Source organism: Pteropus vampyrus, unplaced genomic scaffold, assembly GCF_000151845.1.
Source record: "Pteropus vampyrus isolate Shadow unplaced genomic scaffold, Pvam_2.0 Scaffold53, whole genome shotgun sequence".
Taxonomy (NCBI): Eukaryota; Metazoa; Chordata; class Mammalia; order Chiroptera; family Pteropodidae; genus Pteropus; species Pteropus vampyrus.
This window is the reverse complement of record NW_011888834.1, coordinates 9,734,727-9,757,379: the sequence shown is the minus strand read 5'-3', so window position 1 is coordinate 9,757,379 and position 22,653 is coordinate 9,734,727. Positions and strand designations below refer to the sequence as shown.

The window sequence follows — 22,653 nt, the reverse complement described above, 5'->3', positions numbered from 1 at the left end:
TTACTCAACCTCTTTGTGTATCATCTCTCTTACAAAATAGTGCTTTAGGTATTTGTGAAAATGAGGAAAGAATGATGCATACAACCTGTCCAATAAATTATCACTCAATGAAAAAGGAAGATAAACATCAGTTCTCTTTCTCTCTCCCTATTTTGGTTCCTTAGAGATAATAATTCTTTACTATATCTTGATCAAATATCTAGATCACTTCTTTAGGACTTAGGGTAAATAATAATTAAAGTAGCGTATTTTATATGTATGTCTTACCAGCTGTACTCTCTGAGAGTGTAAGAATCATGTGTTATTCCTTTCAGCTAGCCTAAGCCCTAGCACTTGACTTATATAGAATATGAGCACAGAGAATTTTAGTTGAAATAGTTCACTTTGTGTTACCTTGAACTTGCCCAGCCAGTTAAGGCATTAAATGATCCCCAGATTAAGAGTCCAAGGCCTAAACCAATGGTTTTGATAATTGGGACAACAGCAACGTTCCCTGTGAATGTAACATAACAGAAGAAAGGTGTTATTTCCAATATAGAAAATACATTATAAATTGAATCAATTTTTATTTTAACTTCAACATAAGTTTATGGAATTTGGATACATTTAATAAAGCAGAGGTCCTCATTTTAAAAATAAAATAACCACACTTCTGGGGCATTAAACTTATAATTATGATTGCTAAAAGAACTAGGCTTAAGGCAAAATCCTACCAAAAAGAGTTGAATTAGCTCCTTGCCTACCTGTACCAATGCTTTTCATCCTTAACGTAGGCCTCTGATTTCTGACTTTTTGCACTAGCCATCAGTGATAAAATTGGTAGTGACCATCCTCTTAGACTCCAGGCAGGATCAGCCACAGGTAGATATCTTTGGCCCACTGTGACCCCAGAGTTTGCTCTTCCACACTCTCTCACCTGTGTTCTAGATTCCTGCATTCATTGCTTTGTGCTCTTTAGGGTCTTCAGGGCCAAAATCGTATCTTTTTTTATAGTTCTTAGCCCCTCAGCACTCTGGCCTCAATTCAGCAATCTCCTCTTGAAAGCTTTCCTCTCCTGGCTTCTACGATGCCCTCATCTCCTGATCCCCTCCTATTCCTCTCTTTAGCTCTTTTCTCCGGCTAGTCTTTCTCATCACACTTTCCAGATTTAGGTGCCCAATAAATACTTTCCCTAGAACACATTCCTCTTCTTGCTGTATCCTTCTTCGGTACTTGACTAATTTCATGATTTCATTTATCAACTAGAGACACATGCTCCCAGTGATACAGGTCTAGCCTGGACCTTTGGCACAGTTTTAGTGCTATGCTTCAAACTGCTGATAAGAGAGCTCCAACCAGAGGTCCTCACTGTGGGAACACCAGGAACTTCAAACTCAGAAAGTCCCAAGCTGAACTCTGTTCCCCTATCTCAATTAGATATGATAAACACAATCACACTAAGGTATAAGTGAGGTATAATAATTTAAATTCTAGTAGAAATTTAAAAGTTAACTCTTTTGTTCTCCAAACTCATGAACTTCACTAAATCATTTGTTCTGCAGAGATTCAAATTGAGTGGGTACTCAATAAATTTTTAATTTTTTAAAATTTACTTACTTTTAATCAAATTACCTCTAAAGATCTTTAATACTTAGAATTCTCTTTGCTAAAGAGAAGAAAGCTCTCCTGAGGTCTACTTATATTAATACAAAGAAAAACTAAAACATTCCTGATTGACCAGGCAAAGGAATGAATTTCAGTTATATAATTTCAGGTATTGATAAGGCAACAGAGGAAAAATTTTTATTTGCTTTTGTTTTTCTGCCAGTGCTTTCAAAATAATGTGTCTGTGTTTGCCCACTTTTGAAGACAAGTCTTAAAAATGGTATTAGTAGAGACTACTATTTAATAAATATTTTCTGATAAACGTTTCTATCAGGGACTAAGAAAGAAATCATTAAGAGGAAAGAGTCAAGAAATGCATCAAAAATATTTATGGAACGTCTGAATGAAAGAAACTAAATTGTCAGTTTCTAGTATCTATGACTAAGGATTATTCAAAATTACTGTTTATATTATTTCCTTCTATTCTAAACCAGAGTTATTTTGATCACAGTATACATTGATTAAAGTATTAAATGATAAATGATATCATACATTACCTGTCGCCCAAATGCAGCCCCCAACCATTGCAAAAGGCCAAAACTTAGGGCAACGTAATATCAGATTGGCCACCAAGGCAACCGACCATATGGCAGCACAAAGTACCCACTGGAGAAACATGCCTGGAAATGAAAGAAATTGGTTGTCAGTGGTTCAAACTGACCTTAGTAAATTAACGCTTTTAGGAAATATCAGTGAGATGGTATTATAGGAATGGCCACAATTTATTGAATGCCTATATGCCAGACACTTTGCACATTTAATATAATTTTTAAATTACAGCCCATAATAATTATCCCAAATTCAAGCATGGAGAAAATGCATCTGAGATGAAGCAACTTGTCCAAACAGCTAACAGTTTGTAGAATTGGAATTTAAACCCAGGTCGTTTGACTCTAAAGCTCACTATACATAGAGCATTACTGCTTAACATTTTCCCACCTTTTAGACAAATCAAAGATATTCTACCAAAAAGTATTCGCAAGACCACATCTCTATATATTTTTATTCAGATGCCACACCTAGTGTTGTCCCTCACCAAAAACATCAGAATAGCACAACAGTGATTTAAACCTTTAGGAATCATTTATGCTACCTTCAGGAGAAAAACAGTCATTTATGGTCACATGTAGACATCACACAGAGTTGAATGTCTGTGATGAGACAGACATTAACAAAACTGAGAATTAGTCTTTTAGATCAGGAATATTCTCCTTTCTGTGGTATAAACTCACATCACATGGTGATGTGAGTTATATCTGTAGCTTTCTGAAGCTTCTGCATCATCAAGGGTTTAGGGATTAAAAGAATAAACAAAAAGTTGACATTTGGAAGAAATACTAAGGCAGTTATAACTCGGGATAGCACTTCTGACTACAACTTAAAGATTTTTGCCTGTTTCTGTGGAAGAGAGGGGAAAAAAAAGGCTGTTAACCTCTAAGACAAAAAAGAGTAGGATCATAAAGATAAAAGGGAACTTCATTTTACAAGTTCTTCATTTTATAAATGAGAAATTGAGAACAAAATAGCTGATGAGACTCGCTCAGTTATTGTGAAACACCTAAAAGCCAGGTCCTCTGCCCCTTAGTATGATTTTTATTCTTCTTTTAGTAGTTTCCATTCCTGTCCTGACTCCAAAGGAAAAGAAAAGCTGTGGAGGAAAAAGATGTGTAATTCTATTGTCTAAGCTGTATCAAGACATAAGAAATTGAGGGAGATAACGCAGCTGCTTCCCAACAGGTGTTCACCATAACATCTCCAATCCCATCTCTGGCAGCTAGATAAAAGCAACTGTTGCTTCGTCCCTCAAAATCCACATTAAGTCAGTTCTACTGTAATGTGACATTACGTTCCTAAAAATCACTGCACTATGCAGAATCATGCAATAAAAAGCATAGAGCTTATGGGGAAAATGGGGCTATGGCACAGCACAAAAACTTCATCAACAATCTATTTGACAAAAAGATAGGAACCAGATCAAAATAATAGTACGGTTTTACACTGATGAAGTGGTTAAGAAATTCGCAAATACTACAATAAATATAGCACTTTAAAAAGACCTGCAGTTTGCTTATGGAAGTGGGCACCAGAATTATTGTTGCTTGTGAGTTATTGTGAAGTGGTAGATGGAGGCTTCTAACACCAACCGAGGATGGGTGTGATGCTGAGGGAGCTGGTAGGTGTGTGAGGGGCGTGTGTGCATGCGTTTTGTATATTACCATGCATCACTATCCATCTGGGTACAGTTTTCTGTGTTCAGCTAGTGTTTTGTCAATCAAAACAGCACATAAGCAAAAATTTGTGTTATGCTCAAATTGTTCTCTATTCTATCAATTGCGTTGAAAATTTGTATTTTCAAAACAAGTGTTATTAGTGGGATGGACAAACTTCCTTCTTTTGTAAACAAAGCAGATATGGCTAAAAAGCTTTCCTGATTGTATCCATAGAGAAAATAAATAACCTTAACAACATTAAGGTTACCTTGTATTAACTAACTCTCAGATAAACTGGCATGGGCATTATCAAATGATATTATTTTAAGCTCTATTCATTTGGCACCAGGTTCAACAAAATTTACTTTAGCCATCATTTTTAAAAGACTCAAAAAGAGAACTTCATATTTAAAAATAATTTAAGGTTAACAATGAAGTAAAAGTAATTACCATCACCAGTATCATATTTTTTAAGTGGCACATAGTTTGAGCCAAACAAAAGGATGGCTATAGAAGAGGAGATGAAACCAGTGGTTAGGTCTGTTTCATTGTTGCTCATGGTTCCAGTTCTGCCTGAGCGCAAGCTGGTTCACTTTAGACTCGATGTACTTTTCAAGAGCTTCTGAAATAAAAGAAATAAAAATGAGACAAAGAAGAGGTCAATAAATTGTGAACAAATTGTGATTAATACATGGTATTTTTTGAGTTTTTCAAAAGTACACTAGGATCCCTTCTTCCAAATAAAGTTAGGACATTATGAAATTAGGTATTATGTTCACACGCTATGTTCATTCATTATTTTTTTATTTTATCAAAAAAACTTTTTTGATCACTTACAATTAAAAAAAAAAAAAACTTTTGTCTTCAGAGCTTGAAAGCCTAACTTCTTCCAAAATCGGGACACAATTTTTAATATATTATTAAAAACATAAAAAACAAGAAAGAAAGAAAGAAAAGAAAGAGAGAGAGAGAGAGAGAGAGAAAGAGAGAAAGAAAGAAAGACAGAGAGAGAGAGAGAAAGAAAGAAAAGAAAGAAAGAAAGAAAAGAAAGAAAGAAAGAAAGAAAGAAAGAAAGAAAGAAAGAAAGAAAGAAAAAGAAAGAAAGAAAGAAAGAAAGAAAGAAAGGAAGGAAGGAAGAAAGAAAGAAAGAAAGAAAGAAAGAAAGAAAGAAAAAGAAAGAAAGAAAGAAAGGAAGAAAGAAAGAAAGGAAGAAAGAAAGAAAGAAAGAAAGAAAGAAAGGAAGAAAGAAAAGAAAGAAAGAGAGAGAAAGAAAGAAAGAAAGAAAAAGAAAGAAAGAATTCTCCTGTGTAGGTTGACTGGTATAATGAAAAGATTTGTGGACTAGGATTCTGTTTATTGTGACAATCAAATAAGAGAGCATGTGCAAGGACTTTCAGAACTATCAGTTCCTTACAAGCAAAAGCTTTTGTTATTAATTCTGACGTGAACTTACAGGCACATTTAGGTTGCATTGCTACTACACACTCAGGATCCCCTAGAGGTAAACGCACTTTTCTTTATCAGTAATACCCCGCAGTATGTATTAGTTTAAATTATTTCATTGAACCGTATATCTTTACTACTTTTTAAAAGACTGGACAGATAGAAGAATCTAAAGATCTCATGAATCTCCTAAATCTTCAAGATTTAGATTCTTGAAGAACCTCTTCAGGAATCCCCTCAAGTGCAAGTTCAGCGTGGTATGTTGCACAAGACTGTGTGCCCCAGCTGGCAGAACCACGTGCGGCAGCTACTCTGCTATCTGTGTAATCTGGTAGCCACTAGCCATGGATAGATAACTGAATTTTCATTTACATTAATTAAAATTAAGTAAGAGAAAAAAAAATTTGTTCCTTAGCCACACTAACTGCATTTCAAGCGCTCAATACGATACATAACAAGTAGCTACCACACTGAGTCGCGCGGATGGAGACATTTCCATCATAGTAGGAAGTTCTGCTGGACAACGCTGCTAAGCTGATTTAAAAGTTCTAGTTTCCCTATGAAGAGAAGACCTAAAACCACAAATAGCCAAGAACCAGACATTTTTCATAATATTTGGAAAAGGCTACTGAATACAAGTCACTTTTTTAGTTGTACAAGCTACGTGAGAAAAAAATTACACAAAGGAGTCATTTATCACAGGAGGTAACCAGAGTCTTCCCACAATACCATCTTAAATTCAGATTTTGCACATTGACCTTTTGATCCACTTCATTATTTAAGTCTTCTGGAATAGAACAGGATAACCCAGTCTTTTTTCTCCTCCAAATTTAATTTTATAGTGATAACTTCTTGTAGATATGTATTAAATAAAGTACATCTTAAAACACCTTTCCTTGTTATTTTTCTATGATAAACATTTACTTCAAAGGTATTTCATTTTTCCATGTACTGTTTCTTGTGTTGTTACAGAGAATATTAAGTATACAACTACCTACAATATATGCTTTTTAGCATTATTATGGATAATTTAACTGAAAACAGGGATAACTTCAAAATGGCTGAATTAATTTTAGTAAGAAAAATATCTTTGAAACTGTTATGTGTTTCCTTAAAAAAAAAAACAAAAATAAAAAACAAAAACAAAAAATGAAAACAATAACAAAAACACTGCTGGTAAGACAACATCATCCATGGGGATGAAGTCGAGGAAGAGGCATTGAGGCATATTTAAACACTGACACAGAATACTATTACAATAAAAATAATAATAGTTATTATTATAACTATTAACTGTTAGGTGAAAAGAAAGTTTTAGTCTTGCAATGGCTTACATGGACTATTGCTTTAGGGTCAAGCAGGTAGGGGTTGTTAATGTATCAGGATTATAATAAGTTACAGGGGTAGGAGGTGCTAGGAAGGATATCATGGGGCTAAAAAGACACACGATTAGGTGTTAGCTAAGAAACCAATATTTTTTTCCATCTTAAAATAAGCAAAGTGAAACAAAACCTTTATAAGTACATTGATTAAAGAATGCATAACCTTCAAAAGTGGCAAAGTATTTTAGTGAAAAGATGGCTCTATTTAAGAATACTGACAGCCCTAAACCTCCCAGATTTCACTACATTAAAAGAATAATTTGAAGTGCTAATCAGAGTACAAGAACTACATTTTGACTGCTGAATAAACATTAATCGGTGTTACTTCACTTTAAGTTATTTTCTGCATATATATAAATGAAGTTCGTTGCATACAGCTCTGGCACATTTCAGAAAGCATGTGATGTAACTTCAGTGTGAGTTGCCATACACTTACTATCTTTAAGGAAGAGTCTACCTCTTTCTAAATCAATAAAATTTTTGTGGAAAAGAAAAATAATATCTTATAATAATAACTTTAGCACATTATTCGCAATTCTTTTTAGTCCAAACCCATCGAGTTAACAGATCTCAAACTACTTTATTCAAATAAACTTTAATATATTTTTAGATTAGCTTTTTATGTTTGCTTTTGTGTACATATTTTATAAACTATATTTATTCATTTTTTGTTCTAGTACTTTTGTTTCATTTAGTAGTAAATACGTTTGCTCTAAATTTCTCCTAGCGATTTAAATTTCTATGCAGACCTTCCTGTTGATATTTGCTAGGTTCTAATCCATACTGCTTGTTCCACTTCAACTAAGATTTCGGTTTTAATTTTATGTTAATTTCCTGAAATCTCCTGGCAAGCTCTGCCCGTGTCTTTGGCTAAAATTAGCAGTGCTTGAACATACTTATTCTGAGCCTTGATTTTTCTTTTTAATTGTGAGCACGTTTTGAAAAATCATGAGACATTCTCCAGCAAAGCTACTTGGGTTTCCTTTGAGTCACTGTACTCACTGCAGTCAGGGCTGGCAGCTCGATCCGCCTACACAGCGCTGCTGGTGAGGAGCCTGCTTGGTGTTACCTGCAGTCAGGTGCCTCGCCGGACTTTACTTCCTGCCGGGACAGCTACTTAAGTATGCACCGGGCCGTGGGGGCGGGGAGGGGGCGGTGGGGACAAGGGTGGGGGCAGAGGGGTGGGCTTTTGCGCCCATGGCCCCAAGGCTTCGTTCCCTAGGCTCTTTTAGGAAGCCTAGCTAGCCTTTACTTTCTGCAGGGAAAATGACCTACACACCTGATGGGGGCAGAAGGGAGGGCTCCAGCAATCAGGAACCAGAGGCCTTGCCTGTGGTAGTAGGTTGGAGAACATTTTCCTTCAGCTGCCCTGCAGGAGTGTACGGGCTTGTGACTCTCATGTGGCTCTGATGAAGAGTCCTCAGACCATTTGTCAACCTACCAGCAAACTAGAAAGGCTTTTGTCTATTTGGAGAAGTGATTGTTCAGGGAACTCTGAGCTTGCCACTCTCTCCAAACATTACAGAAGTGGGAATTATTTGTACTATTTATGTATAAAACAAAAGGTGGAATAATTTTACATAATCGTAAAAGATTATATAAAGCTGATTTTTTTTTTTCACTGAGTATCAAGAAATTGGTCTGAACCACTAAAGTCATTAACATCTCTTGCGACATCACAAGATTTCACTTGTAATCATTGCACCAGACCATTTATCTAATATGTACCGAGTGCCACACGAGAACATATATTCTAGGCTTCTCAAGCTCCACTGCACATTACAATATCTGGGGAGGTTTCTTGTTTTCTTTTTTTAAATACTGATACCTGGACCCCAGACCAGACCAATCAAAATAGGATTTCTAGAGGTGTACCTCAAGAATCAGTTTCTTTTAACACCTCCTCCAGGTGCTACTAATGTGAAGCCAGGATTGAGAATCACATTCTAGATCAATAGTTGACAAAATATATTGGTGGTCAGAATTACCCAGAGGAATGGGTTAAAATGCAGATTCCCGACATCTTGACATAGATTTTGAGAAACATTGCTCTAGTTCCTTGCTATCTGATATGTAGCCACTGAGTGCCTGTGGCTATTTAAATTTATATTAGAATTAAAAATTCAGTAGTTCACTTCTACTAGACACTTTTCAAGTGCTCAATAGCCATGTGTGTAAGTTATAGAACATTTCTGTCACTGCAGAGTTCTGCTGATTGTTAACTCTGGGAGTGCAGCGGTGACCTATACAGAGTTCTACTTTCTTGTAGGTTCCAGCATAGCAAGGAACACAGAAATGAACAAATAAGTTCACAAAGGGGAAGTGCTGGGTTCTGTCCTAGTCTAAGAGTTCAAGGAAGGTGTCTCTGAGGAAGCGACATTTAACCGAGACAACCCAGTGGTGGTAACGGTTGTGGAATTAGAAGAGAGAACATTAAGGACTGTCTGAAGATGAGGTGTCCCGGAAGGATGTCCTGCTTCAAACACTGCTCACGTTCATAAACTACAGTGTGTGACAGGCAGATGAAAGGGGACAGTATCATATCGTTTAAAAAATTCAAGAAGCTAAAGCTTTTCACTTGAGGGAAGGCATTAATTAAGCAGTTCAGAACAATTTTGAAGTTCCCCTTTCCTCACATACATACTCACGGATACACACACAAACTCTCAGCCAAAAATATAGGACCTAAACACAACCTAGAATTATTTCACTTTTTGATTTCGAGAGACCTCAATGATCATGTGGTTTGTTCTTGCTTCACATTCACACTGAGAAACCGAAACACCCATTGTGAATTCTCTAAAATCTAAAAAGTGAGTTGGAGTCTGAGTCAGGCTTGAGGGCATTTATTACAGAATATTCCAGTTCAGTGCTTTTCACATTGTGCCACAGAGCCAACCCAAATATGGATGATCCTCTACTTAAACTACATTTTTTTCTTTCAAATTGTTTAATATACACTAATGCCTAAACATAAAGGTCTGTATTGGAATAGTCTTGGCTGGCACTGGAAGATCCTGCATAGTTTCTATTTTTTTTTTTTTAGGCAAGGCAACTTTGGTTGACGTCACAGACTGCAAGGATCTTGTCAGCTTACCATCCTCATTTTTTTTTTTTTAATTGTTTAAGCCTACAGTACCTGGTCTTCCTAGGTGGTCTCCCATCCAAGTACCAACCAGGCCTGACCCTGCTTAGCTTCCGAGATCAGACGGGATCAGGCTTGTTCAGGGTAGCATGGCTGTAGACAATCTTGCTTAGTTTCACCTCAGTTTCCCTATATGGAAAATGTCAATAATAATATCTGTGTGTACCTTATTCATCCTTTTATTATGGTCAAAAAATATAAAGTATATAAAATATTATTAGGACTTCTGGTTTGTGCTCTGATATTTGAAGATCTTGGAAGCTGTCATTCCTGACATCACAATAAGAAAAAAGCTGAACAAATTGAAAATCAATTCTTCTTACATCTACCATAGAATTGAGGTCACAGGACAAGTCACCTCCTTGAACACTGAAGAGATAGGTGAATGCAGAGAATCACAGCTTATTATAAGCTTCCTAGGAGCAGAAGCCACTGGAGTAGAGGGCACTTAAACAGTAATTGGTGGATTGCTGGAGACTGAATGTAGACTAAATTAAGCATTGAAAACCTTGGGGAGCAGGATCTAGTTTTAGGGGAGCATTCACGCTCAGGAGCCCTACCAGATTCTCACACTGAAGATCAGAGAAAAACTCTCTTTTGCTTCTGGCAAGGGGAGGGGAAGTGCAATTACTTTGAAATACACCCAGCACCTTCTGTTCTCTGGAAACAAAGGCTAGCCCTCAAGGCAAACTTCTTTATCAGAGTGTTGTTTGGCCTAGAGGAAGAGCAATTAGACAATGTGAGAGCCCCTTCTAGCTTTTCTGTCTCACTTAAGAGGAAGAAAAAAAAAAAAAAAGGTTAAGAAACTCTTCTGAAGGTCACAGCCCAGGAATTGTAAATAACTAAAAATAAAATTTATAAAATTCCCCAATACCTGGTGATCATAGTGAAAGTGCTTCAGCATAACAGTGGATTACAGTTGAGAGAGCTCTAAGAAACAGTTTAAGTTGTTTTTAAGAAAATTCTAAGACAAAAGAAGAGACAAAAAGAACATGAAAAGAAACTGAAGCCTGTGACACCTACAGTTAGAGCAGACATTAAACACAGCCAAACTCCTGGCTAGATAAACATAAAACCTCACACCACAGGCCTATGTTTCTCAGGTCCTACTATCCAATATATCATGTCTGGCTTTTGACATTAAAGTTAAAAGTTATGCTAAAAGGCAAGAAAAAAATGTAGTCTGACGATATCAAGCATCAGAACCAGACTTAAATATGGTAGAAATTTTGGAATTATTAGACTGGGAATTTAAAATACCTATAATTAATGTGCTAAGAGCTGTATTGAGAAAGTGGACAACCTGCAAGAACAGATGTGTAATATAAGCAGAGAGATGAAAACTCTGAGAATCAAAAGAAAATGCTAGAAAGCAAAAAACGCTGTCCCAGAAATGATGAATGCCTTTCATAGCTGAGAAATAATCAGTGGGCTTGAAGATAGATCAATAAAAACAACCTAAATTTAAATGTAAAGACAAAAAATCAGGCTATTTCAAGAATTACAGAAAAATAACAAAAAGTATAACATAATGGGTAATGGGAATACCAGAAAGAAAAGAGAGAAAGGAGCAGAGGAAATATTTGAAGTAATAATGGCTGAGAATTTTCCAAAATTTAATGACAGATAACAGGAGGCTCAGAGAACACCAAACAGGATAAATTAAAAGAAAAAAGAAAAAAAAACCTACATGTAGGCATATCATATTCAAATTTCAGAAAAGTAGACCATTATAAAGGAATAAATGGAAGTAAAAAAGATTACTTCTATTTTTAGTTGATCTAATAGATAACTTCAAAATAATAATAGCGACAATTTATTATGTGATTATAGCATATGGATAAGTAAAATGAGTGACAGAAATAAAAGATAGGAGAAAGGAATTAGGAATAGCCTATTATAAATTACCTGCACTACCTGCAAAAAGGTAAAGTGTTACTGAAAGTGAATTAAGATTAGCTGTAAATATATACTCTAAACTCTAGGACAATTTCTAAATTAAAGGAAAAAAGAATTTAAAAGAAGTATTATTGATAAGCTAAGAGAAGAGGGAAAATGAAATCATATAAATATTAATTAAAACCAGAGTAAGCAGAAAAATAGAAAAAGAAAACAATGAATAAGGGCAAAAAATAGAAAACAATATATGGAAGAGATATTAATCCAACTCTATTATTAATTTCTTTAAATGTGAATGGTCTACATACACTGATTAAAAGATAGAGACCGACAGAGTAAATAAAATACAGAATACAAGTACATGTTGTTACAAGAAATCCACTTTAATTATAAAGACTAAAATTAAAAAGGATGGAGAAAGATATACTATGTTAACACTAATTGAAAGAGAGCTGGAATAGCTATTTTAATTTCAGGCAAAGCTGACTTTGTCTCAGAACAAGGAAATCATCATGAGTAAAGAGGGGCATTACATATTGATAAAGAGGTTAACTTTCCAACAAGATATTACAATCCTGTGTATGCACTTCCCAGCAGAGTGTCAAAATATACGAGGCAGACACAATTGAAAACTCAAAGACAGACACAAATCCACTGTTTTAGTTGGAGTCTTCAGTGCCCCTCTATCAGTAATTGACAGATCCAGGAGGCAGAAAATCAGTAGGGATTTAGCAGAACTGACTAGCACCATCACATCATCTGGATCTAATTAACAGTTATATAATATTTCATCCAACCACAGGTGACTAAACATTCTCCTCAAGCTCACATAGAATATTAGCCAAGATAGACTACATTTCTGGGCTATAAAACACATCTTAGAAAAATAGACATCAGACCACAATGAAATTAAACTAGAAATAACAGAAAGATAAATGAAAAATTTTCAAATACTGAAAATTTTAAAACGCATGACTCAATAACTCATTGATCAAAGATCTCTCAAAACAAAATATATTTCAAAATAAATGAAAATGAAAATACTACTTATGAAGTTTATGAGATGCTGTAAAATCAGGGCTTAGAGAAAAATTTATAGCATAGAATGACATATTAAAGAAGAAAGCTCTAAAACCAATAATCTGAGTTTCCATTTAAAAAACTAGAAACAGAAAAGCAAATGAAGTCCAAAGTAAGCAGAAGAACAAAATAATAAAAGTTAGGGTACAGATCAAGGAAATGGCAACTAATGGGAAAAAAAGCCACTTATGTGAAAAGATCAGTAAAATTCACAAATCTCTAGCCAGGCTAACTAAAAAAAAAAAAAAGACAAATTAGTATTATTAGAAATGAAAAATGAAAGAATTACTAATCCCGTGGATGTTAAAGAATAAAATAAAATGTTACAAACAACTCTGTGCTCACACATATGATAACCTATAGAAAAATGGACCAATCCCTTGAAAGACTGTCTACCAAAACTTACTGAATGAGAAAAAGACAATCTGAAAAGGCCTATACTAAAGAAATTTAATCAATAATTAATAGCCTTCTAAAATAGAAAGTACCAAGTCCAGATGAACTCACTGGTGAATTCTATAAAACATTTAAAGAAGAAATTATATCAATTATCTATAATCCCTTCCAGAAAGCAGAAACAGAAACCCTTTCTAACTCATTACCCTAATACTAAAACCAAATAAAGATATTACAGGAAAGGAAAAACTGCACACCAATATCCTCTCATGAAATGTAGATGCAAAATCCTCAACAAAATATTAGCAAATAGAAGCCAGCAAAGTGTAAAAAGAATTGTACATAATGACCAAGTGAGATTTATCCTAGGTGTGCAAGGCTGGTTCAACACTCAAAAATCAATTAATGCTATCCATCACATCAGTAGGCTAAAAAAAAAAATTCACACAATCGTATCAATAGATACAGAAAAAGCATTTGACAAAATCCAACACCCATTCAATATAAAAATGCTCAGCAAATTAGAAATAGAGGGAAACTTCCTCAACTTGATAAAGAACATCTATAAAAAATCTACAAACAAATAGTATTTAAGGGTAAGAAACTAAGATCAGGAACAAGACAAAGATGGTTTCCTTCATCACTGCTTTTCAACACAATACTAGAAGTCCCAGCTAATACAGTAAGACAAGAAAAAGAAACAAAAAGTATGCAGATTGGGAAGAAAGTAATAAAACTGTCTTAGTATCACAAATGATATGATTGTGTTTATAGTAAATCCCAAAGAATTGCTAAAAATAACTCCTGGAACTAATAAACAATTAGAGCAAGACTGCAGGGTACAAAGTTAATACATAAAAGTCAATTGTTTTTCTATATTCCAGCAATAAATAATGAAATTTGAAATTCAAAACACAATAACATTTATATTGGCACTAAAAAAAGTGAAATATTTAGGTATAAGTCTAACAAAATATAGATATTCCCCATTTTCTGAAAGTTGCATTATGCCACTTCATTTTTACAGAAGACCTACACTAGTATGGTAATAGCTTTTTTTGTAAAAGCTAAAATCCTGTTCAGATTTCTTTTGGTAAGTGAAAACAGGTGCTAATGTAGGTCTTTCAAAAAACGAAGTGGCATAAAGCAAACTTTCCAAAAGTGAGGAATACTTTTCACTTTACACCATTTAGGCTTATGAAAGTTTTCATAGGGAACACTCTACTTTTAAATAGGAGGAAACTTGTATCTAACACATCTATTTAAGGAAAACTATAAAATTATGATAAAATCAAAGAACTAAATAAATGGATATTCTATGTTCATGGAGAGAAGGCAGTATTGTATTGTTAAGATGTCACTTCTTCCCAACTTGAACTGTAGCTTCAATGCAATCTCAATTGATGTCCTAGTGAGGTACTTGGTGAATATTGACAAACTGATTTTAAAGGGAAAATGGAAGGGCAAAAGACCCAGAATAAACAACACAATACCGAAGAAGAAAAAAGTCAGAGAAATGGCACTACTCAACTTCAAGGCTTACTATAAAGTACAATAATCAAGACAATGTGGGGTTAGTGAAAGAATAGACACATAGATCAATCAGACAGAATAGAGAGCCCATAGATGGACCCACACATATATAGTTAACTGTTCTTTCATAAAGAAGCAAAGGCAATTCAGTGGAGAAAGGATAGTCTTTTCAACAAATGGTGATTGAACAACTGGACCAATGAAGATAGATGCAGACCTTACACCTTTCACAACAATTAACTCAATACAGATAATACACCTAAATGTAAAACACAAGACTTTAAAACTTGTAGAAGATAGCTTAGGAGAAAATCAATGTGACTATGGGTTTAGTGATGAGCTTTTATATACAACACTAAAAGCATAATCAATGAAAGAAATAATTGATTAGTAACCAAGGATGGTTTTAATCATCTATTCTGAGTTTAAGAAAACAATAACACTATTTACTTATTTTATTTATTTATATTAATTTTTATAAAGTCTTGGAAGCAGTGTAGAATGAGAACATGATAAAATAATAGGAATAAAGACTAAGAACAGAGAAATTATAATTAAGAGAAAATAATAAAGATAAAATAAAACAAAAAGTGCAGATTCTAAGTATCCATATAGTTACTACATATACTAGCAGCAATTTTAGAAGCTGCTTTATAAAGTGAGGGTGGGTTACAAAAGGTCTACATCTGAGGCACTTTTAAAGGTGCTATTAGTTGGGTATCTTTACATCCTTAAGATTTGTTTATTCATTTAGCAAATCTTTATGGAGTACATACTATAAACTGGACACTGTCCTAGACATTAAAAATTGACAAAAAATTCCTGCACCAACTCAGCTTTCAACCAGATAATAAGTAATATGTATGGTAGTCAAAGAAGGCCTCATCAAGAGGGAGACATTTGAGAAAGGGCCTGAGAGAGGTGAAGCAGGGAGAAGAAATGGCTAGTTTGGAGGCCATGAGTCAAAGAAGTCAGTCGCTGTAGCTGGAACTGCCATGGTGGAAGGGAGAGCAGTGGAAGATGAAGTCAGAGAGGCAATAGTGAATGAACAGGTTGTGAGGGGTCTTGTGAGCCATCAGGAGGACTTCTGAGGAAAATGCAAGCAACTAAAGTATTTTCATCACAGGATATGTTTTCATTATCATTGCTGTAAAACAAATGATCTGTCACAGTTTCTGTGGGTCAAGAATTTAGGAGCATCTCGGGTAGGGGTTTTCACTCAGAGTATCTCAGGAAGTTGCAGTCAGATGCCAGCTGAGGTTCTAGTCATCTGAAGGAAGGATTTGGTGGGTATAGAGGCTCCAAGTCCAAGCCTTACTCACATGGTTGGCAAGCTGGCTTTAGCTGCTGGTGGGAGACCTGAGTTCCTCTTCACCCGGGCCTCACCATGGAATTGCTTGAGTGTTCTCATGGCATGGTGCAGCTTTCCCAGAGTGAGAAATCCAAGAAAGTGGAGTGTCATTGTCTTTTATGACCTAGCATCTGAAGTCACACACCATCACTTCTGCAATATTCTATTGGTCACACAGATCATCCCTGTCAGTGTAAAAAGAGACTACATAAATTGGCATGGGTACCAGGAACTGAGGATCATTTGGAGCTGTCTTGGAGGCTGGCTACCAGGGAAAAGAAAGAGAATTACTGGAACAACGTCCTTTCATGGGCCCAAGCAGATGAGATCTAGTGCAAAAGCAGAGGGAATAGCTCTTGTTAGCTGCAGATTGGTCATTGGTAGTAACAGTATATTGGTGCAGTTGCAGGAAGGTGGGAAGTGTAGGTGGTGGGAGCTTGTGTACATTCTCTCGTGATTTTTTTTCCTGCTTCTCAGTGAAACAGAAAACAAGGTCATAAGTCAAGAATGAAGACTTGGAAGGAGGTTTTCTAGCTTTATGAGTGTTTCAAGTTTTTCAATAACTCTCAAGTGATGCAGTGGTTATTGTCATCTTACTTGCTTGCTCATGTTAAGAAAAAAAAAAATCCCTCTTTTTGATCACTGTTGTATTAAAAGAGGCACAGCCTGAGTCTTAGTAAATAGAAAGAAAATCAACTGTTGTTGTTGTTTTTTTTTTTTTTTTCATTTTAAAGAGTGATTTTCAACCCCTCCTTAGTCTCAAGAATTTTTTTGTTTATAGCATGGAAACCTTTAGGCTATGAACATCCTTTCGTTTGCAATTAGATTTCTTTGTTATTCTGCTTATGGAATAGGGTAATATACAGATAATTAAGTGTGCTTAAATGAGACATTTAAAATATGAGACATGGTCTTTTCCAAGCCCAATCAGCCTAAGACCACGAGGAATAAACTAAGTCAGGTTTACTGACTCACTGAAATGTAGGGACTGCACACCAAAGGAACTGTGGGGTGCTTCTCCAAAGAAAGCAAGAGTTATAGGATTTTGCAAGAGTGGAGTTTAGGTGCAATGTAAACGAAGCAGTGTTTTGATGGGCTCAAAGCAAATAAGGTCATGGGTGCAAGGGTCAACATTGGTTCTGGGCTGTGAAATAGACTCGTGGTTCTGTTTTCTTTGAAATAGAATTACAATGTCAAATGTTGTGTCCAGAGACCTGCCATCTGAAGCTCTGCACGTGGATTGTAGATCACGGCTGCTCTGCTGTGTCATATGACTTAATTCCTTCAGATAATGTTTTAGTCTTACTGAAATTTCAGATATGAATTCTGATAGTCTATAATTTTAGAGAAGAAGATTTATCAGTAAGAAATAAGTAGTTACTCCAAGAATTGAGCTATTATGGCATTTTATAGCTGTGACATGTATTTGGGAGAAATATTGTTTTCCAATAAATTTGTACCTGGCTTTATCAGGAGTTCTGATTCTGGATTCTGGATGAATGAATGGTAGGGAAGATATTTATTTTTTAATCCAAGAAAAATTTCACTTTTTCAATCTATATTATTATAATTTACTATAGTTCAAAATATTGATGCATAAGTCACTGTCCCTGGGTAATCTTGGCCAAGATACCTGAAGAGTTTGTGTTGCATATTTTTAATTTGTAATATAAGGAAGTTGGAAGAAGTCTTCACCAGTCTATTTATATAAAATTAGATCTCTTTTATATTGAATGCCTGAATTACAATGCCCTCTGCAGCATGTTTACAAGACCTCAGTATCCAAGTATTCCACAATTATGTCTGCCTGTCTTCAAAGGGAAGCCTCACAGGTGCTCACACTCCCAGTGTAACATCTTCATATTCTTCCTTTCTTGTTTTAGCTTCTCCTGGCTAACAAGTACCATCAAAGTTGTCTGAAAGAGACCTCCTGTTACCATGACTGATCGGTATGTGGCATCATACCCAGGTTCCCATAACTGCAGTTCCCAAAGTGGGGCAGAGAATTGTTGGGTTCTATAAGAACCTCAGAGGAAGTCTTGTCTTCTGGGACTTGAAGTAGTTCTGCTCATGCTCAGTTTTTTGGTAAATCTGCCTCTGTTTTCCATGTCTCGTCTTCTGCAAGCAATCTTCAAAACTTAAAACAAACAAAACAACAACAAAAATCAAAGAAACAAATCAACCAAAAAATAATAAGAATAAAGAAATGAAATGAATATACTCAGAGATCCAGCTCTGACTCTACCTTACATCAAACCACAACATTTAACTTCAGCCTATGGGTCATCACAATTTTGTAAAGAACAAAGAACTTTTCTTAAATGTATATAGTTAAAAGGTACGTTTGTTGATTTTCCAAAAGCAGGGGAACAGGTTGTCCAGGTAATTTAAAGTCTTCATCTTTAGAAACCAAAAACAACTCGGGACGCAACCTTTAATTAAAAGTTTTTACTTTATTTTACTCACCAAAAAATTTAAATCTCTTGAATCTTAGCGAGGATATCCTATTGCATAACGCCCTCCGATGAACACACATGGCCTCTCACACCTTGTTTATTGTCATGACCATGTGAATTTTCTTCAACAGTGTGTCGAGTCAATGAATTCACAGGATCGGAGTCAACATGATACCTGTGATTGAAGGACAGAGGAGAAAATTTATTGAGGGTGCTGATGAGAGTATCATTGCTACCTAATGAGGGCTCTACATGGGGTGGAGAAATAACTGAGGAAAGACAGGCACTGGTGAGGCTCTAAAAGAAAGCCTGCTGGATGGTGAATAATACACTAATAACAAAAATTAATGATTATTGAGCATTTACTTTGGGCAATCACTGTACAAAGATTCTCATTTTCATTATCTTGTTCAATTCTCAGAACAACTTGGTGAGTTACATGCTATTCTTATCTTCATTTTATGGATGGAGACAAAGCTAGCTTCAAAGAGTAACTTGCTCAGATTCACATGGCTGATAAGTGCTAGTTCTCAAGTCAAAATCTCTGATTTCGGTGCTTAAGATATTAATAGTTAATATACTTTTCAAAATATTGTGAGATATGAACCTCATTCTGATCTCTTTAAATAGACTATAAATGAACATGCAAGTAAGTATTTGAAGCGGGTAAAAAACTGTAATGTATCTATGCGTATTGATATGCAACTTCAAAAATTCTTAAGCCTACTTCACCCATGGCCAGTCAACTACATCTTGACTTTCTTGTTTTGAGGCCTTCTGTTTTGGCTCTATTTCCACTATGCTTATACTTGTCAGGTAGATGTCTCATTTTCAAACTTAACATACTGATTTCTCCCTTGAGAATCTAACCTGATTGTTACTCAATTTTATAGACCAAAACTACTAGTAAGAGACAGCTTTACAATTGTCAAATAATCACAAGGTAAGATCATATATGTTTGGAAAAAAATCATCAACCATAAGCTATTTATCTAATATGGAAAATTTATTAATGAATATTTATAATGGATCCAGCAGCCCCATTTCTGGGTATATAGCCCAAAGAAATGAAATCAGCATCTCAAAGAGATATCTGTACTCCAGCGTTCATTGCAGCATAGCCAAGACAGGGAAACAATCTAAGTGTCTGTCGACCGATGAATGAATAAAGAAAATGTGCTATATAATGGAACATTATAATAGATATTATAATAAAATGTTATTCATCCATAAAAAAGAAAGAAATCCTGTCATTCGAGACAAGATAAATAAACCTGGAGAATTTTATGCTATGTGAAATAAACCAGTCACATGAAGAAAAAAACATCATAATCTCACTTATATGTGGAATCTAAAGGAGTAGAACTCATAGAAGCACAGTGTAGAATGGTAGGTGCCCATGGTGAGGGATGGGATACATGGGAAGATGTTGGTCAGCGGGTACAAACTTTCAATTATAAGTTGAATAAGTTCTGGAGATCTAATGCACAGCAGGTGACCATAGTTAATAATACTGGATTTCATATTTGAAGTTTGCTGAAAGAGTAGGTCTTAAGTATTATCATCGCACACAATAAAAGTAACTATATGAGGTGATAGATGTGTTAATTAGCTTGATTGTGATAATTATTTCTCAATGTATATGTATATCAAATCACCACATTGTACACCTTAAAACATATATAATTTTTATTTGTTAATTATTACTCAGTAAAGCTGGAAAAAATTTATAATGAATATTTAACCCAATGAGGGTCAAAAACAACACAGGCAACAGATCCAGTATGAGGATAAAATATAGTCCTTTAGTTTTGTCTTTCGTAGATTTGGTCTTTCTCCCCACCTGCTGGTAAGAAGGAAAAACATTGACTTTGATTTAAAGTTTAGTCTGATCTGTTTATTTAAACAAAAACTTTATTTAATACTCAGGCTCTCATGCCAAAATAAAAATAACACATATAGTACTCAGTTTATGATTCCCTCAATCCCTTAATCCATGATTATCTCACTCAGATGGTGTCTCTGTGTGTGTGGGAAGGGGGTGGCTCATGGGACATTATAAAGATGAACAAATCAGAGTCCTAAGATGCTATGTATTATGCATCTTCTAGTTTCCAAAACAGTGTACCACTTAATTTCTGTCTTTCCTGCTGGCATGCCTGGCTAAAGTATAACTCTTGTCTTTTGCTCCCATCACTTCATGGAAACTGTCAAGATCACTAATGGCAGCCATGTTGCTAAATTCAATAGTTAATTCTCTGTCATTGTTTATGTGACCCTTTACCAGCACCTGCCACAGATGATTTTTCCCTTCTCTTTGATGTTTTTTATTCTTATGGCTTTTAGAACAGTATCTTCTCCTTGTTTTTCTCCTATACTCTGAGGGCTCTTTCCTTAGTTTGCTTGGATAGTGTTTTGTGCCAGTCTTAGCCTATCAATAACCAATGTTGTGGCTAGACTGGCCCTTGTGCTTCTTCTTGTGACTGCAATACACAATATGATCAATAACCATCAGGAAACTTGGAGGAAGGGCTAGGGTTCTGCTCTTTTGGGGTAAAGGGTAGGGCCTAGGGTCTTGTTGTTTCACTGGGTATTGGTGAATTTAAAACATAAAAGGGGGAATTTAAAGTGCTGGAAAATCAAAAAAACAAGTGGATCATACTCAGATCCCTAAAACAAAGAGCCTGAGTGTGGGGAGGTGGTCTGGCTCTTTATCTAGTCCTGTTTATTTGTGATAACCATCACTGAAGTGATGCCTAAGCAACCAAAGCCAAGTCAGGCACTTTCCTTAAAAAAAAAGAAAACCCAGCTCTCAGAGTTTATGCTATAGATAGTTAGCTCCTCCTTTCATGCTTGACTTCTTAATGCTGGAATGCCAGAGTGCCCTTTTGAAATCCAGTCCCATATTTCTAATAGTTTACTTGACATTTTCACTTAAATGTCTGAGAGAAAATTCAAGCTTATCCCAACTCAAAATCTTCGCCTTCTCAATCAGTGGCAATCCCATTATTCCAGTTGCTTAGACCAAAAGTCTTAGGGTCCTGAGATCCTGCCCAGTAAGGGAGAAACATAGATCAGGATTTTTTGTTCTTAAGGCCCTGCCCATGTGATTCATAATCCTTTCTCTTCTCTTACTTCACTGTGTCCACTCTACTATAGCACATAAACATTTGAAAGTATGCAGATTTTTTTTTGAAAAGTGAGTTGTAGGTAATCTTGGAGTAAAATTACATACCGTTTACAGTTTAAATTTGAAGTTTATTGTCTGAGATGACATATTTCATCAGAATCAATTATGTGTATAAATTGTTTCATATAGGCTTGAGTAATCATTTTAACAGGCCACAGTTCCTTGGCCTCCTTTTGGTCCTCCATGGGGTCTTAAATTTAACATATTTAAAACATTATCCTTCCAGTAAGGGTCACCTATTTGCCTTTCTTCTGAGAATAGTACTTCTTGGAACAATTTCTCTCCCTCATCTAAATTTATGCTTTCTTTGAGCATTGCTATTTTCTTACAAGAGCCCATCCCACTGGCCTTGTTTGATTGGCTCAGAGACAACAACCTGGCTCAACCTTAGCCAATCATAGTCTTTCAAAACCCTAGTTACAATGGATTGATCTATTATATTACACAAAGTGGGTCAATAAAACCCTTTCTTAGAATTTTGAACTTGGAAGCACAGATTGTAAAAAGCAGAATCAAAACTGACTTTTACTTTCTGTGCTTCCAAGTGTAAAATAGATACAGAACCAAGTTCAAAAGTTCAAGTTCTATCTCTCCAGAGATAGAAGGTATGAGAAGTAAAATGAGGGCATTATGGGTAGCCACATTTCCAACTATATAAAAGAAAGTAGTCTGTAGTAAGAGAAAATGAAACCAATGTCCAGGGAGAGGCTAAGATGAAAAATAGAGGACTAGATTCTGGAGATATTCTATTCCTGGATCTATTTTTTTCTGAGGACCAGTTTTATTTCTAGCCTTTCAGCAGGTATTAATGAAGAATGTTATACCTTATATTAAAGAGAGCTATTGCTAACTAGCCTAAGGGGGAAAAAATGGAATTTATTTTCTTACATGGTTTGGAAGGATGTCGAAGAAGCTAATATGATC

General features: G+C 35.3%; 1 protein-coding gene and 1 non-coding gene across 3 annotated transcripts in view; both read right to left on the bottom strand.

Moving 5' to 3' along the window:
- TMEM144 (transmembrane protein 144) overlaps positions 1-4,476 on the bottom strand; it is a 33,606-nt gene extending 29,130 nt beyond the window's left edge. The window contains exons 1-3 of one of the 2 annotated variants that reach the window (XR_895902.2): positions 4,305-4,476; positions 2,142-2,264; positions 394-493 (exon numbers count right to left, since the gene is read on the bottom strand). Coding sequence is in view for 1 of the 2 variants with exons in the window: in XM_011360339.1 (XP_011358641.1) it covers positions 394-493; positions 2,142-2,264; positions 4,305-4,413 (332 nt within the window). In the remaining variant the exon portion in view is untranslated. The remainder of the gene's footprint in view (positions 1-393; positions 494-2,141; positions 2,265-4,304) is intronic. The other variant, XM_011360339.1, reaches the window with a different exon arrangement.
- A 5,330-nt stretch (positions 4,477-9,806) lies between these two features.
- Positions 9,807-9,925, bottom strand: LOC111739739. The gene has a single exon (XR_002780367.1). It is a non-coding gene; the product is annotated as a 5S ribosomal RNA (ribosomal RNA).
- Positions 9,926-22,653: the final 12,728 nt, after the last annotated feature.